This window comes from Suricata suricatta, chromosome 10, assembly GCF_006229205.1.
Source record: "Suricata suricatta isolate VVHF042 chromosome 10, meerkat_22Aug2017_6uvM2_HiC, whole genome shotgun sequence".
Lineage (NCBI taxonomy): Eukaryota > Metazoa > Chordata > Mammalia > Carnivora > Herpestidae > Suricata > Suricata suricatta.
In genome coordinates this window covers 103,182,076-103,198,716 of record NC_043709.1, presented here as the reverse complement: position 1 = coordinate 103,198,716, position 16,641 = coordinate 103,182,076, and the positions used below count along the sequence as shown (strand labels likewise).

The 16,641-nt window shown below is 43.8% G+C and overlaps 1 protein-coding gene across 1 annotated transcript in view; it reads left to right on the top strand.

The window, feature by feature from the left end:
* Nucleotides 1-16,641, top strand: part of CACNA2D4 (calcium voltage-gated channel auxiliary subunit alpha2delta 4) — a 111,019-nt gene that overhangs the window by 23,370 nt on the left and 71,008 nt on the right. Inside the window, exons 9-18 of the mRNA XM_029955242.1 lie at nucleotides 1,055-1,129; nucleotides 2,015-2,104; nucleotides 2,217-2,330; nucleotides 2,817-2,895; nucleotides 4,391-4,524; nucleotides 6,310-6,387; nucleotides 7,170-7,250; nucleotides 7,794-7,868; nucleotides 10,638-10,724; nucleotides 11,278-11,349. Of these exons, the coding sequence (XP_029811102.1) occupies nucleotides 1,055-1,129; nucleotides 2,015-2,104; nucleotides 2,217-2,330; nucleotides 2,817-2,895; nucleotides 4,391-4,524; nucleotides 6,310-6,387; nucleotides 7,170-7,250; nucleotides 7,794-7,868; nucleotides 10,638-10,724; nucleotides 11,278-11,349 (885 nt within the window). The remainder of the gene's footprint in view (nucleotides 1-1,054; nucleotides 1,130-2,014; nucleotides 2,105-2,216; nucleotides 2,331-2,816; nucleotides 2,896-4,390; nucleotides 4,525-6,309; nucleotides 6,388-7,169; nucleotides 7,251-7,793; nucleotides 7,869-10,637; nucleotides 10,725-11,277; nucleotides 11,350-16,641) is intronic.

Below are 16,641 nucleotides of genomic sequence, written 5' to 3'. Positions count from 1 at the left end.
AACAATTTGAAGGCCACCTGATCCAAAACTTCTTCCATCAGCTTGTCACATTGTGAAATGCTTATCTTCAATGGAATTTATGTATTTAGTAAAGAAATACCAAGGCAAAATGATCTAACTTCAAAATGTTCATCTTGGGGGTAAGAAGGGCCCTTCTCAACTCTGAACTGCTCCCCTGAGTCCTGCAACATTTACCCACCTAAACCACCCCTGGACGCTGCCCTCACCAACTTCACCACCTTTCCATCCCTAGACAGGACCTGCAGCAGTGACAAGACAGCTACAGGGATAGGACCCATTCCTCTACACGAATGGGAGTGTGCTTCTGCTCCTCCTGCAAAGCCTGCCACACCTCTCTCCCAACCTTTCTCCTGCTTTTGGGGAGGAGAGGCAGGAGAAACATTTGTTCCCGACCATCTCCCAGAACACCTCAGCACTTGCCCTAGAACCTGTGTGCATTCCTACCACCATGTCACCATCATCTCCCTTTCTCTCCCTTTCGTATTTAAACAGAAGTAGATTAAAGACATCTTGAAGATTTGAATTTTAACTATAGGGAAATAGAGAGATTAAGAAAAAGAGGGCAGAATTTATTTCTCTCTTTCCCATTTCCTGTTGACAGCTAGAGGATCTTGATTATAAATGCAAGGCAAAAGGTAAAAGAATGCAGTTCCTAATCCCTAGACCCAGGCATTGGGGAGGGGTCTGAACACAGAAGAACTAGAAGGCTCTGGAATTCTTGTGGAAGGTACTTTGTCTAGGTCCTACGGGTGGAGACCAAAAGAATTCTCTTAGTACCTTCAGGTCCTCTGTGTGTTCTGGGAATGGACATCACTCAGCCACCTGAGAAGACCAAGACCAGGATTTGAGGAGAATTTTTGGAGTTAAGGCCCCACTATTCTCTGTACTCCCTTCTCTCTACTCAGAAAAACTGCCAGAAGCATAGGGTACCCCAAGATAATATTACACAGGTGCCTAGGTAACCTGTGAATTGCCTGAGCTTCCCAATTGACCCTATCTGTTCTTCTACCCCCTCTGCCCTTTGCAATTGCAGTACAGTGACTACATCCATTATATCGAGCCTTGTTTTAAAGGAATCCTTGTCCAGGCAGATCGAGACAATCGTGAGGTGAGTGTGTACGATCAGGTGAGTGCCTGATCCTTCTGAGCCCCTACTTGATTAGGATGGTGGGCAGTCACCTGAACAGACTGCCTGATTGGCCCCTTTACTTATTCCCAGGCACTTGGAAAGAGGGCAAAGCACTTACCCATGTAAATACACCCAAGAAGTTGCCTCATAAATATGCTACCTGCTTATCAGAACAAATAGTGAGCAAAAAGAGACCTCACATCCAAGGGAAATCTGATTACTTAGAACTGCTTTTTCACTCTGTGGATTATCCAAGACTCAGTTTCCCTCTTTGCCTCCTCTGTGGGCCTTTCCACTGTATCAGTCTTGATGAAGAACTTCCCCAAAAGGCAGAGAAGCTCAAACCCATTGGATTGAGTCTTTCTCAAAGGCCAAAGAGGAAAGGATGTGGTAACTTTTTTTAAAAGGAAAAGTTTGCATGTCACAGATCCTTCTTTCTGTGACTGGAGAATTTGAGTTTGGTTTCTTCTTGAATCCACGCCCCAGGTTGGACACTGGAGCCCCTGATGGCCTCCATGGTTTCTCCAGTGAAATGCTCACCACTGAGTTATGTTGGGCTGGGTGCTGAGGATGCTGGGGACTTGGGCATTGGCTCCCAGCAGGTCTGTGTGGACTGTCCTCCCTGCACCAAATGGGCTCACATTTGGCATTTCCTTCCAGTAGTGGGGATATGTTTGCACCCAGCCATTTACACCCTCTGTTTATCTTGGGGATATTTAAGAAACATCTTTTGTAGGGTCCATCCATGAAATTAGCTGGATCATGAAGAGATGGACCCTGCAGTCATGTTCTGGGCAAACAGCTCTACATTAAGACCTTGCCTGTCAATCAACTGACCGTCCTCTAATTTCTTACCCATGACAGCATTTCAAACAGCTGGTAGATGAACTAATGGTCAAGGGTGTGGGGGTTGTGAACCAAGCCTTGACAGAAGCCTTCCAGATCCTGAATCAGGTACCCACACCTGGTGAAGCTGGGGGAGAGTGAAGGGCTAGGAGATGGGGTGAAGGTGTGGGGAGGGCAGTTGTTGGGCTGCAGTCATGTTGCCTGCCCTTTCCCCACACAGTTCCAAGAGGCCCGGCAAGGAAGCCTCTGCAATCAGGCCATCATGCTGATCAGTGATGGAGCCGTGGAGGACTATGAGCCAGTATTTGAGAAGTACAACTGGCCTGACCGCAAGGTTACCCTTCTGGTGGAGGTCAAGGGGGCAAGGGAAAAGGCCAGGGGAAGCATTCCCCTACTGCCTACATGGGATAACCAGTGGTGCCCAGAAAAAACAGGCCTGCCCTGAGTTCAAATGTCCTGTCCCATTAGACATATTAGTAAATTCAGACAGTATGTCCCAGATTGGCATTCCAAAATTATGGTGACCCTAGCCACAGAGGACTCATATGAGAGAGAGTTCAGGGTGAGAGACCAGATGTGGTGTTCAGATGAAAACTGCCAGGCTGTGACTTTCCACCCTATACCTGGCCCATATCACCATGGCCCTGGCAAGTCCCATTGCTGCCTGGCCTCACGGTCCTTTCTGGTCAAAAGGATAAGAGTGGAGAGCCCAAAGTCAGCAAAATGCTTGACCTGACATCCAAGACTCACATAAATAATATTAACAGTACTGATGGCCAGGATCTATGACTGCTGAGTGCATCTGTATCTTGTGGATTAGGTTCGAGTTTTCACTTATCTGATTGGAAGAGAAGTGGCTTTCGCTGACCGCATGAAGTGGATTGCATGCAATAACAAAGGTAGGTGGTATGTGAGCAGAGCTCCTTCCGCCTGCACCCAGTCATTGGAGGTTCTGAGCCCTGGCTCCTGCATCGAGGCCTTACAAAAGTACTGCATCAAGATGACAGTATCTGCCCCTCCTTTTAACTAAATGTGGATTGCCCCGGGAAAACCTTGAGTAAATACATGATTACCCCTGCGGGAATCTAAGTCATAAATTCACCTGAAATGAAACTGGGAGGTCATCTGTCCAGTGTTTGCAGAAGAGAAAACTCCCTCTTCAAATAAAGCCAGTATGAATCACAATATAGACAGAGTGATGCAGGGGTGAGACCCGCAGTTTAAATGTCAGTTCTCTCTTATATCTAACCTCCATTCCTCTTGTTGGAAACAAAGCCCATTTACTCTGGTTCTGCTTCCAGAAAAAAAGCAGAGGGCCATCATTTTCTTTAGAATAATCTTTTGGATGCAGTCCTTATCTGTCTCTGGCCAGAGCCAAAGACATGGACTGTGCAATGCCAACTTAAGTCCCTCTTGATTCGACCAAAGTTTATTGTGCATGTACTGTGGTGCCTCTCAAAGTTTCCAAATTGTGGTCAGGACAGAGTCAGTCTTGCTCTTGCTGCTATCCAGCAGAGAAAACAGACAAGTCATCAGTAGTGATATAATCTGAAATGCACTGTAAGGACAGAAGGGCACAGACCTTACAGGGGCTGGGAGAGTGATGGGAGAGGCACTTCCCCCATTTGGAGGTGACAAAGAGGGCTTCCTAAAGGAAGAAGTGTCTATGCTGTGACAATAAAAAATGATAGGAGTCAGCCAGACAGAGAGAGCACTGAAGTGTGTTCCAGACAGAATGAAGAACATGTTCAAAGGGTCTGAGATAAAAGGTATTCTGGGAATGGAAAGCATTTTCACTTCCTAGAGATTGGAATGAATGTTTTGTGGGAGGTGATATGTGATGAGATCAGACAGGTAAACATGTATCATTAATAACCTTATAAGGCATTTGCTCTTTTAAATATCACTGTGGCTACAACAAAAAGGCTATAATACCCCTCCCTGTAACCAAGGAGGGACAATGGTCAGAGATAGGGAGGATAGGGGGCACCCAGCTACTGTCTTAGACTGGACTCCCTGAAAATGGACTCCAAGACAGAGTTGCCTGCAGGAGAGGGTCCTCTTGGGAGATGACCATGTAAGGAAGTGAAGAGGGCATTATTGTGAGAGGGAAACCAGGCCACTAGGCCCCTCCTGCTCCTGTGGCATCTCTGGACTGAGACTCCCCCACCCCAGAGTTATCCTGGACTGAGGCAGCACCACTGGCCTCCAGCTGCCCTTGTGAAAGGGCACAACTTTGGGGGAAGTAGTTCCCTGCGGCCCAGGGCAGCTCCCAGTGAGGGGCCAACCTACGTGTAAGCTGAGAGCAGCTGAGGGGGCATACATGGGCCCTGAAAAGCAATTCCAAGTGGAACCCCCAGTTTTCCACAACCACACAATCCTTTTCTCTGCCAGGCTACTACACACAGATTTCCACACTGGCGGATGCGCAGGAGAATGTGATGGAGTACCTGCATGTGCTCAGCCGCCCCATGGTCATCAACCATGACCATGACATCACCTGGACAGAAGCCTACATGGACAGCAAGGTGGGGGCCTGCCCCTGCTCCAGAGTTAGGGACCTCAGAGAGTAAGAAATAACTTCCTGGGCAAGGAGAGGGGTGAGCAGAGAACCTCCTCAGGAGATGGTGTGAAGGGGTGAATACCCTCAGCCCACTAGCAGGCCCATTGCCTGTATGCTAACCCCAAAGGTGCAGAAATCCCGTGAGCAGACCTGCCCAAGGCTAGTCTCCATGGATGGATCACCTCTGCTTCAATTCCAAGTGGAACCCCCAGTTTTCCACAACCACACAATCCCTTCTTCCCATTGTTCTTACCTCCCTCATGGTCCTTCTCTCCTACTTGTTTCAAGAAGAAAGGTTTCCAACCAGTAATTCAAAATACTATGCCTTCATCAGGCGCTCCCCTTCCTGCACTTTCAGAGACTGCCCATGGGTTGCAGTGACATACACAAAGGAATAGATAACAAAAGTGGATGATATGTGTGGGGGCAAGAGGGACCTTCCTGGCACTTCCCAAATCATATCACATATATAGCCACCTGCTTCAGTGGTAATGTCTCAGACTGGGATTGAGAGAGACCTGAACATAGTGGCTTAAATAAGAGAAAAATGTACTTCTCCCTCATGTAAAAGAACTTAAGAGGTGGCCAGCCCAGAGCTGATAAGGAGCTTCCTGGTCATCAGGGACCCAGGCTGCTCCTTGAATTCTCTTGACCAACGCCAGGGTCCTCCTGGTTCCAGTAGCTACTAAAACATTGGTTAACTGAAACCACTCACTTTCAGAAAATCTTACTTCCAAACTCTTAAGTGAAAAATCAGATGAGGAAGGGGAAGAGATTTGATGGTTAGTGACATGTGCACAGTATAATGAATATAGACAATATCATACTATAATTATATAATATAAATAATATCACTACAATGGCAATCATATGACAATACATAAATGTATCAAAGCAACACCTTAAGTTTACACAATGTTATATGTCAAATATGTTCAATTTTTAAAAAGTTCTTCATTCTCCAAGAAAGTATACTATAGATGTCCATGGCTCAGCACCATCTGTTGGTTGATCCTGATAAAGATCACACATATTAAACATACCTGCAATGCCACCTGTGAGGGCCTGTCTTAATGATAAAGTGGGGTGCCTGTGCAGAGCCCCTTCCAAGGAGGCTGAAGGAGCCTGCACAGTGAGATGAGGCAGTGAGGAGGAGGGCCATTTTTGAAGTAGTGAATGATGTGGCCATAGCGTTCTGAATGAGGAAGAAGTTGTAGGTCTGTCTCATGTGTTTTGGGAGACCCTAAGGTCAGCTACAACTACACCATGGCCTGCCCTTGAGCTGTGCTTCCTCATGCATGAACTTGTGTTTGCAGGTGGCTCAGTGTCAGTGTCCTTCTCCATCTTAACTGCCCTGGGCTGTCATTTGTGCCAACCTTGGGTCTGTAGCAGAGATTTCTGGGCATGCGTGCATTGGGTCCATTCCATGGCTCATGCTGATCCTTGGCATGGCTGAGACAAGAGGCCTTTGTGAGCATGTTTGGGAGCTGGGTTGTGGGCTCTGGGGTTTTACACTTGTCCTGGCTTAGGACTATAGTTGCTAAGTGACACTGGCCTGGTCCCCTCTCCAGTCCACCTCTCTCCTCCATCATTTCTGCCAGCTCTCATTTTGCAGAGAAGGGGAAACTCACTTGTGGTTTCTTCCTCCTGTTGGAAGGTGACACTTCAGTGATAGTTGACATTGGTGACTGTGGGTCCTCTATAGTATGGACTCTGAGCTCTCTATCCTTTGCTCTTTCCTTCCTGACAGCTCTTCACTTCGCAGACACAGAGCCTGATGCTCCTCACCACTGTGGCCATGCCGGTCTTCAGCAAAAAGAATGAAACAGTGAGTGGCCACTCTCTGAGAAGTTGCAACAGATTTTAGACATTGGGCCCCTGGCTGGCATCTTTAGACCAATGGTTCTTGATTGACTGGGCACAGAACCACCTCAGCAGGGTTTTATATTTAGATTCCAAGCCCTATCCCCAACCAGCTATATCAGAATCTCTTGGTTGAGAGAGGGGTGAGGGTGAGAGGTGCAGTGGGGTCCATACTTCCCAAACTCACCTTGTGATTCTGCTTTGTCATTTTGGGGTTGTCTTATGTATCTGCACTTGGGACCACTGCTCCAGGGATATAAGGCTAGAAAAGTTACCTGCCAACCTCTGGCAAAACAACACTTAGCCTACCAGTTTGGGCAGCCTCTAATTTGTAGAGGCCTCTGGTGAAGGACTTTTAAGAGTCTTCCATCTTCCATCTGGTCAGAAAATGTTTCCTTATAAGCTTTGTGTGTTCAGAGCAACCATAGATTATGGTCCCACATATTCTGACACTCAGCCTCTGCTATGAAAATTAATATTTTATTCAACTTTGTATTTCTTTTAAATATTACAATTTAAATATTAATAGTGGAAATTAATCTTCCCTGCAGCTGAGATGACTCCTGGGGCCTCTTCTGGTAGGTTCTAGATTTTTATTCCAGAGAGCTCAGCCTAATATCCAACTGCAGAGGAAGGTCATATAAGGAAGTGGCTTCCTCTTCCAGATTCTGGGAAGGCCAAAGGTCCAGTTGGCCCTGTGCACAGGGAAGCCAGGTCTCCCCCTAATCCAGGTGTTTTTCTTAACAGCGATCCCATGGCATTCTTCTGGGTGTGGTGGGCTCTGATGTGGCCCTGAGTGAGCTGATGAAGCTGGCACCCCGGTACAAGGTGAGCCTGGATCAGATGCCTGAGTGGGGGTCACAGGCTCCCTAGGAGTTGCCCTACCAAGTTCAGGGGTCTCTCTGCAGGCAGTGCAGCCAAGCCCAGAGTTGGGATGGGCTCCACCATCCCACTCCCCAGAGAAGTACTGACCCTGAGCCTGGTGGCAGAAGTTTGGGTTTCTGGGACCCTATGTCACCACCATCTCTGACTTGCTTTGTGGCCTTCTGCAAGTTCTTTCCCTTCCTGGTGCCTAAATTTTCAATCTACTCCTCCATGTCATGCAGTCCTGTTTGGGAAATAAATGAGATTACATCATCAAAGCACCCAGAGCATGTGGTAGGGAAGAGGCTGCTACAAACAGTAAAACTTAGAAAGGAATTCAAAATTAATGGATAGAAACATGGCACTGGCTCAGTTATATTCCTATTTGAAAAATCCACTGCTGTGAGCTGCTATCTTTAACAGTCCTGCAGTCCAACCGCTGTCCGGCTTCAGTTCTCCAGCCCAAACAACAGGTTTGACGTCCCTCAATCCCTGTTGTTTTGGCAGCTCGGAGTGCATGGATATGCCTTTTTGAATACTAACAATGGCTACATTCTCTCACATCCTGACCTCCGACCACTGGTAGGTACAGATCTTATTTGCATTGGGATTTTAACTATATGGGAATTGGGGATAGTTCATAAAACCAGTTAAAACCATGAACGCGTCTCATGAGAGGTGGGAGGCAGTAAAGCTGAGGCTCCTCAGAGTTTGTCTTGAGCTGATATGTTCCTGAGCACTCCTGCCTCTTCCTAGCTTCCTCTATCCTGATGCATGGGTCTGGGGGCACTTTCACATGCATTCAACAGAACAACTGATGGCCAAAAAAGTTGCATCATTTTATCTGAAAATTCTGCCTCCAGGGCTGGGAGCTCCTTGTTGCCCCTGGACCAGACACTTGGCTGCTCTTGATGACAATGGCCACACCTTTCTGTGTGATTGTTCTGGGGAGTAGGAGGAAGCGAGTTAGGTCCTACAGGAAGTTAGCCCCTTCCCCTTAAAGCCTCACACTGAATTGAGATGGCAGCTAAAAACAATACCTAAGCAGAGTACCTTTGTGAGAATTTACTAGGGGCTCATCTGGCCCAGGTACCACTTGGAGAAATCAGTCTAAGCCACATTTCATTCCAATTCCAGTCTAAGCCACATTTCCATTCTATTCCAGTTCAGATAGATACCGAGTGTCCATAAAGCAACTAACTGAGCAATTTAAGGCAAACTATAGAAGTTCGTAATAGAGAATCAGGGCACACTGGAAGCCATTTTGTCTTCCCAATTCAGACTCTACTAGGCAAGCATCTGAATCCATAATAAGTCACTGACCTCTACCGTGGGTTCTGTAGGGGGCAGTCCCAGTGGCAACAAGATGACTCACTAGGGAAAAAAATGTGTCAATCATGGAGCTGACTTGTAAAATCAAAGGGCACTGGTACTAAACTCATCTGTCACCATTTATATAATTTAGATGAAAGTAAGACTTCAACCAATCAGTTAATATTGCGAACCTACTGGGTGCCTGACCTTATAATGCTCTGAGAATACTATAAACAGAAAGCTATATCTAATTAAAGAAATAGAGTATACACAAATAGACTTACACAAATGAAATGATTAGAGAAAAATACCATGTAGAACATTATTACATAACAAACATTATGTAAAGCCTCCATAATGAGATTCCTAAGGAAAGCATTATCAGTTTGTGGTAGGTATTAAGGAGAATGATAATTAAGTTAAAAATAAAAATAATAGAGGATTTGCCTAGTAATAACTGAAAGAGGATCAGGAGCCATACTTCTGGCCTGAAACCATGCTCCAAGTTATACTAAGTGGAACTATGGTTTTAGTAAGAGGAGCTAAAGATGATCTTTCAGGTATCATCAGGAGTTAGAAAATAGTGAATGAGGAGTGTTGCATCAGATCTGGTGTAAAAGATGGCAGGGCAGTGCTGTTTGCCATGAGCAGGAGCATCACCAAGGCCAGGAACAGGAGCACCATCCAAGCATGAGTGGGGAGAAAAAAGGACAAGAGTGAAGGAAGGATGTTGTGGGGTTGTTATCATGCAAATCTCCCAGGCAGGCCAGAAATAAGGTGACACTTTCTTGAAAAAAGAAAAGAACTGGCAGAAGCAAGACACACCATGATAAGGGACTTCAACCTTTCAAACATCTTCGGGGCCTCATTCTGCTAAAAGTAGACCCTCTGATTAATTCTTAATTTACCCTGATAATAAACCATCCTCTTTCCTTTTTTGATCTATTATTAAACTAAACCTCGGAAGTGCTGCCAGCCTAGTAGCAGATACCTTGATGATATCTGTCTTGGTATCAGAGAGAGGGAGGCAGAGACGGAGGGAAGTCAAGGCCAAAAAATGGCAACATTCAAAGACTTGATTAATGAATGGCTCTATGTCAAGCTGGAGGAAGGTCTTTATTAGACACTGCAGAATCTGTCTGCTCTTGACTTTATCCCATTCAAGAATTCTATCAACAAGATGAAAACATAGAAACCAGATGACACCAAGTCTGGAAGGTATGGATAATACATTAAGGGAGGAAATTAGTATTCAGGCAGTATTCTTCTAAACAATGGGCTGAAACTAACAAGATGAATATATTAGGATGCATGGAAAGTTCTGCAAAATATTCAATGCTTAAGCATAATACTAAAAAGATGTAGTTTAATGGTGCACCACGTGAGAAAGGGCAAGAGCACTTAACTGACTGAAGACTATTGGGACTATTAGGGCAGTGTAGCTGCCCTGAAAACCCAGTAGAATCAGAGGCAGAAGTCAAAGCCTTATGATATTTGGGTCCACAAAGGTACATCCACACTACACTGGTCTGAACCTATCTGAAATATTGAATTTCTTCCTGGGCACTTCATTTTTGGAATGACATGGACAAAGTGGAGCATATTGAGGTAGAGCTGAGGTATCAGCTGAGAATGTTTAGCCTGTAGAAGTGAAGTCAAGAGTAACAAGCACCTTCAAAAATCTCAAGAATTTTCAGGTGGAAAACATCATGTGCAGCTCCAGGGAAAGAATAAGACCAATGGGTAAACATATCTTCTGTATGGGGAAGAGCTTTCTAACAATTAAGCTGTTCAAAACTACAACAAGCTGACTCAAAAAATAGGGAGCTCCTCATCATGGGAAATACTCACTCGGAGACCATGAGATCATCTGTTAGAAATGTTGAGAAGGGAAATGCTGCATCAGATGGAAAGTTGGCCTAGATAACCTTTAAAGAATCACTGAGATTCTTTTATTTTATGAATATATCTGTAAGACTTTATAGCAGGGCCTTATGTTTTAACCTCATGTCTTTCTTCCTGACCTGCCCACTTCAGTACAGAGATGGGAAGAAACTGAAACCCAAACCTAACTACAACAGTGTGGATCTCTCTGAAGTGGAGTGGGAAGACCGAGCTGAAACCGTGAGTGGGGAAAGCAGGAGAAAGAGGAGCTGGTTGTAGCTCTATGGCCCGTATTCAGGCCAGCTGTGGTACTGTGAGCTCTGAGGCCACCCTGTTCCTCCCCATAGAGGTTTTCCAAGCCCAAACCACAAGCAATTTCTGTAATGGGAGATTCTTCAACTATAACAACATAGCATTATCTTTCTGAATCTCAGGGAGTGCTGAACTGAATGAGCCATCTCTGTAAACCACAGAGGCTGAGCTCCAGTGGTGTTTCATTCTGACATTTGGGGTCAGTAGCTCATTCAGAAGAAATTATGTCTTGGTAATATGGCACTGTGTTCTCTCATACATCAGTGTAGTTGGGAGCATTGTTTTGGTGAATGTCTGGAATTATAAGCTGAATTGAACCTAGAATCAGGCCTATGTGCCCTCCTTTGTATTCTGCTTAAAGGAAAAAGGGAAGAACTGAAAATATTCCTAGAGATCACCTCCAGTTTGGTCAATAAAGCTCAATGCCTTCCACCCTCCAGTGTAAGCCAGGGAACTAACACCATTATCTTTCCTCTTGAAGCTGAGAACAGCCATGATCAAAAGGGAAACAGGTTCTCTCTCTATGGACGTGAAGGTTCCACTGGACAAAGGGGTAAGGCGCTTGAAGGAAAGAACCAGGGTCTGGTCCCAGGAAGGCAGCATCCCAATTGATTGAGATCCGGGGAGGTGATAAGGGACTTTGACCTAGCTTAATTAGAGCTTAAGTCTTGAGTGCTTGCTGTAGTCTATGGGACTTGACTAGAGAGCATATCCAAATGTGCATCAACCCCAGAGAAAAGTCAGGCCACAAAATGATCAGTTCTTTGGAGACTACCAAGAGAAGCAGTAGGTTTAGCTCAAGGCATTTACAACTCTTTTTTCTTCCTGATGCTGATGGCTATTTGGCCCTTTTGTTGTTCATAATGGAAAGGAGAAAAGTGAAACTTAATTTTATACATTATTAGCAACTCTTGAAATCATGTTATATGGGAAGAGGTTGAAAATAATTGCCACTCCTTAGAGATGATTTCCATCCACTGTAACCACAGATAGTCAAGAATCAATACATTCACTGATGCCATTGCTGTCTTCCCAGATCCACACATCATTTATAAAAGATCATTTCATCTTCTCATTTAAAAGGTTCCACTACATTTGCACTGAATTTTCATTGTCCCTTGACATATTTACAAATGTCACCTCCTCCCTCACAACCACCCCCACCTCCTCCTCTTGTGGCCCATCTGCCTTAGCTAAAAGAACATAGGCATCTGTCTGCAACAATTAGACCCAAGTTCTTCCACAAACACAAACCTCGATCAAAGCCAAACAAGAAAGCATTGGAAAAGAAAGAAATTCATTACATTCCCTTTAGACACATGGGCTGAATTTCACTGGGACCGGTATCTGATTTCTGTGCAGATGCCTGCTTTTTATAAGCTCTGGGCTGAGAAGAGCCTCCTTTCGGCAGACTGAACAATATCAGTGATGTCACCATTTATAGCAGCTCTTTCTCCTGATCCAAAAAAGTAAAGGTTTCTTCCATATGCCTCCACCTTTATCCCAACAGACTCCTGCTTACATGCACAAGGGAACTCTTCCCTAGGCCAGTCCAGCCAAAACATTTCAGGTAGCTATAATGAAAATTTTAACATGCACATGGAAGACAGCAACTCCCAGACAGATTGGAGTATGGCTATACTGTATCTAATTCAGACAGACTTCCAAAGTAGGTACAGTGTGTCTTCCATCCTTGCCTCTCAGTGCTAATGTTCTCATGCTGCCTTTATACTTCTCAAACCCACCAACCGAGAGTTCTAAGCAGATCCAAACAGTCTGAACTTCTCCTCAAATTTCTGCCCATCTCTTTGAAATGCGTTCATTGCTGCTAATAAACCACCCAGGTTAAATGTGCAATTTAACAAAGGCTTCCTGACATGTGGGTGTTTTAACATGAAGTAGGGTGATGCTATCATGATCACAAAATGATGCACATTTCATAGCACATAGGTGTTCATACCTTACTACTACTAATAATAGTAGTAGCTAACACTGGTGGTAGCTAACATTTATTAGAAACTGGACTAAGCACTTTGTAAGTATTCACTTAACATTCACAATCCTATGAAGTACATACTATCCTATCACCATTTTATAAATGAGGAAATTCATAGAGGCTAAAAACTTGCCCAATCACCTAGATGATTAATTGCAAAGCCCACATGTGTCTGATTCTAAACCACACAGTCTTTTTTTTTTCTTTTTGAAAGAGAATCTTAAGCAGGCTCCACATTCAGACTGGAGCCCGACACAGGGCTCAATTCCACGACCCTGGGATCGTGACTTGAGCTGATTTCAAGAGTCAGATGCTTAACTGACTAAGCCACTTAGGTACCCCTAGACCCCATATTCTTAACCACTAATGTATAAGGCATTTTTGTAGGAGTGGCCCTGAATTCTCCACCCACTCTCCAACCTTAAAGATTTCCCGAGAGTCTCTTTAGAATTCTGTTTCTGTCTTTAGAATTCATTGTCTTTTCCTCTACCTCCACTCCATTATGTCATAACTCAACTCTCTAATTTTTCATCTCTTTACTTCCTTGCTCAAAACCTATCACACCTGCACTGTATGTGTGGGACATTTTGCTACGTGGCCATTACTGTGGTATCCAGCCTCCTGCTGCTCTGATCTATTATGAGGCCATTCTGCAATGTTACTACATTTTGTTCACTACCAAATGCTCTGTCTCCCCTATGTGTCTTCTCTTTTTAAGAGTCACAGACAGTCCCATTGTTTTCCCGCCTGCCAGTCTATCCCTGCCCTTGCAGCTCAGTGGTGTGTCTCACCTCACAAACTTGTTCCTCAGTAGAAACACTCTCCAGCTCTAGGCCAAGGGAAGCTTTCTTAAAGTATTGTGGGAATCTGTTTTCACTGAAGCCATCCTTCTGTCAGGTGGTAGCTTGTTTTGTTGTTTTCTCTAGGGGATTTTACATGTATCCTTACTTCCCATGGATCAATTTAGACCTTTTTCCCTAAACACCAGACAGGTAAGCATGGTGGTATTCAAAAGACAATAATGGAAACCCAGCAAGATTTAGAGCAGGGCTCACAAACTCAAAAACCTGTGGGGTCAGATAGGCTGTGTTCAGGAATGTGAGTAAGAGAGACAAGCCTTGGTCTTTGTAGTGCTGGGACTGAAGAGTTACAGGTACCATCTAAAAAAGACAGCTAAGAATCTATATTTTCAAGTGTGCATTTAATTCCAAAAATATTGAAAACACAATCTGGGTCAATATCTAAGATACCAAATTGTAAGGAGTCTAGTTTTGGCTTGCAGGCCTTCTATTGGCCATTTTGATAGCTGGCTGGTTTCCCCAAATGTGGACCAGTAATAGATGCCATAATTTTGAAACCATCAGTGGTATGCATGGCAGATATCCTAGGACATGTTTAAAAGAAAAAACAGGGGCAACTGAGTGGATCAGTCAGTTGAGCGTCCAACTCGGTTTCAGCTGAAGTCATGAACCCAGGATCATGGATCAAGCCCCATGCCACTGTCTTTCTCTAAAATAAAGAAAGAAAGGTGGAAAGGAAGGAAGTTTGTTAGTTCAATTTAAAACTTTATTAAAAAAAGAAAGAAAGAAAGAAAAAACAGATAAACTAACCTGGAGCATCTTACCCAGGGCCCTTTTTATTTTTTCCATGTTATTTGATTGTTTACAACAAATAATTAGCAGTGGGGGAAGAAGAGAGACAGTGTTCTTTACTAGCCTTCAGGTTTTTCTAAGTCAGCCCTGGTGACGGGTGCATGGTATATATTTACACACACACACACACACACACACACACACACACACACACACCAGCAACTGGCATAGGCAGCTTTGTCCCATTTTCTGCAGTACCTTCTAATCCCTATGCACTGAATTCAGGGGGGCAGCTCTGTGGCACTTTCTCATTCTCTCTCTCTCTTACACACACACTCACTCACTCACTTTTTTTCCAGCAAAGGGAGACAGTCTATTTAAAGAGGAGACTGTTCTGACACCTCTTTATCCTCATCTTCCAAACCTCTCCAGTTCTCTCTGTTAACAGGATTCAGAGACAGCCCCAAACCTCTCTTCCTTTTACCTCTCCCTTAAAATATTATCAAAGTTATGTTTCTAGTTATGATGGAGTAGCTTGCAATAGACTAATTCTCCAGCACATAACAATGATAAATTTGGACAAAATATTAAAAAAAAAAACAAATATTTAAGAGCATGCTAAAGTGGCCAAAAGCAGGCAGAAGCAAGGGTTGAAGAAGCTTCAGCCCTTGAATTAAGATAACTACACTGAAAGAAATACCCATTTATGTGGGGCTTTTTTCTGAAGGGGATATCCCAGTTTGTTTAAATGAAATAGTTATAACTTCAAGCAGAAATCTATGGTTAGCATCTTGAAGTATCAGCAAACAGAATTTGGGCTCTCAGAGTGAAAATGAAAGAAGACACCCTAGACACGAGGGATCCACAGATGTACTGGCCCTAACATATGTAGACAAACGTCTCTCAAATTCTTGACTGATCTTAAAGTACATACACACAGGGGAGACTCTAAGTACCCAGGTGAAAGCAACAGTTGAAAAGCCAAAAATCAGAACGAGGATTTTAACTGTTGCCTATGGTAGTGAAGGTAGTTTGGAGTCTAAGTCACACCAAGGTGAAGAGGCTTGGTTAATACCTCAGGATTTTCTTTGAAAGCACAGAAAGGCTATACTTTAGGAGTAAAGACTATGTCCCAAGACCAAGAGATTCACTCTAGAACTAAAGACAAAGTTGAAACAGACCCACCCTAACAAAATTGTAAATCCAAGCCTCCACATGCTCAAGGTGATCAGCTAATTATTTATTTGCTGGTTAAAATAAAAATCAACATTCTTCAGAGTAAGACAAAGTATCTCCAACCTATTCTTCATAATAGCCAGTAGAGTATAAAATTATCAGGCACATGAAGAAAAAGGAACATGTAACACATAGTTAAAAGAAAGAGCAGTCTTAGAAACTGACCCAGAGATGATCAGCTGTTGGATTAGAAGGACTTGATAGCAGGTATAATATATATGCACAAAAATTAAAAGAAAAGATTTCACAATGAATGAAGAGGTAGAGAGTCTCAGCAGAGAAACAGTTAGGGTTTGATTAAAGTAGGTCCACTACAAGTGATATGAATATAGGATTTTATTCCAGGGCTTAAACATTATGAAATTGTTGCTGCTGGTAAAGAAGTCTGTAAGGCTGGTGTCTCTGCATCTAGTGGTGAGCTTGAAATTATCATAAGTCAGGAGGACTAGCGATTTGGAAGGAAAGCTGGATGAAATGTAGGGGCAAACAAGAATAAACTGAAACCTATGAGGAAAAATAGGAAGCATGAGTACAACTAAAACACACATCTGTCTCTCCCTCCTCCAATCACAAGGATATGGACGATCTGCAAGAAAGAGCTAGTGCCCTCCATGTGGAACTGTACAGTCACCAGCTTAGATCTCAGGGAAGCTGAAGGAGGAGCTCCAGTGGCAGGTGGGGAAGTTTCCGTTGGTGAAGCCCACAGATAGGATAAGCTGCAAATGCTCGATATGCTATACTTACCTTTAGCATGTAAAATGGCTGCTACCTCCCTTCTGCCTTACAAATCAAATCTCATGCAAACTTCTCTTTTGCCCAGCCCTAACTTGGAACCATACAGGGAAGTAAGTCTGGAAATGTAGGATCTAGCTTAGTTAATTTGACACAGTATATAAAACCACCATAAGAACCAAGTAGAAATTCTATAACTGATGAGTAACATATCTGAAATGAAATTTTTACTGGATGGGCTTATCAACACTTGGAGAAAAAAAAAGACAGTGAATTTGAAAACAGATAA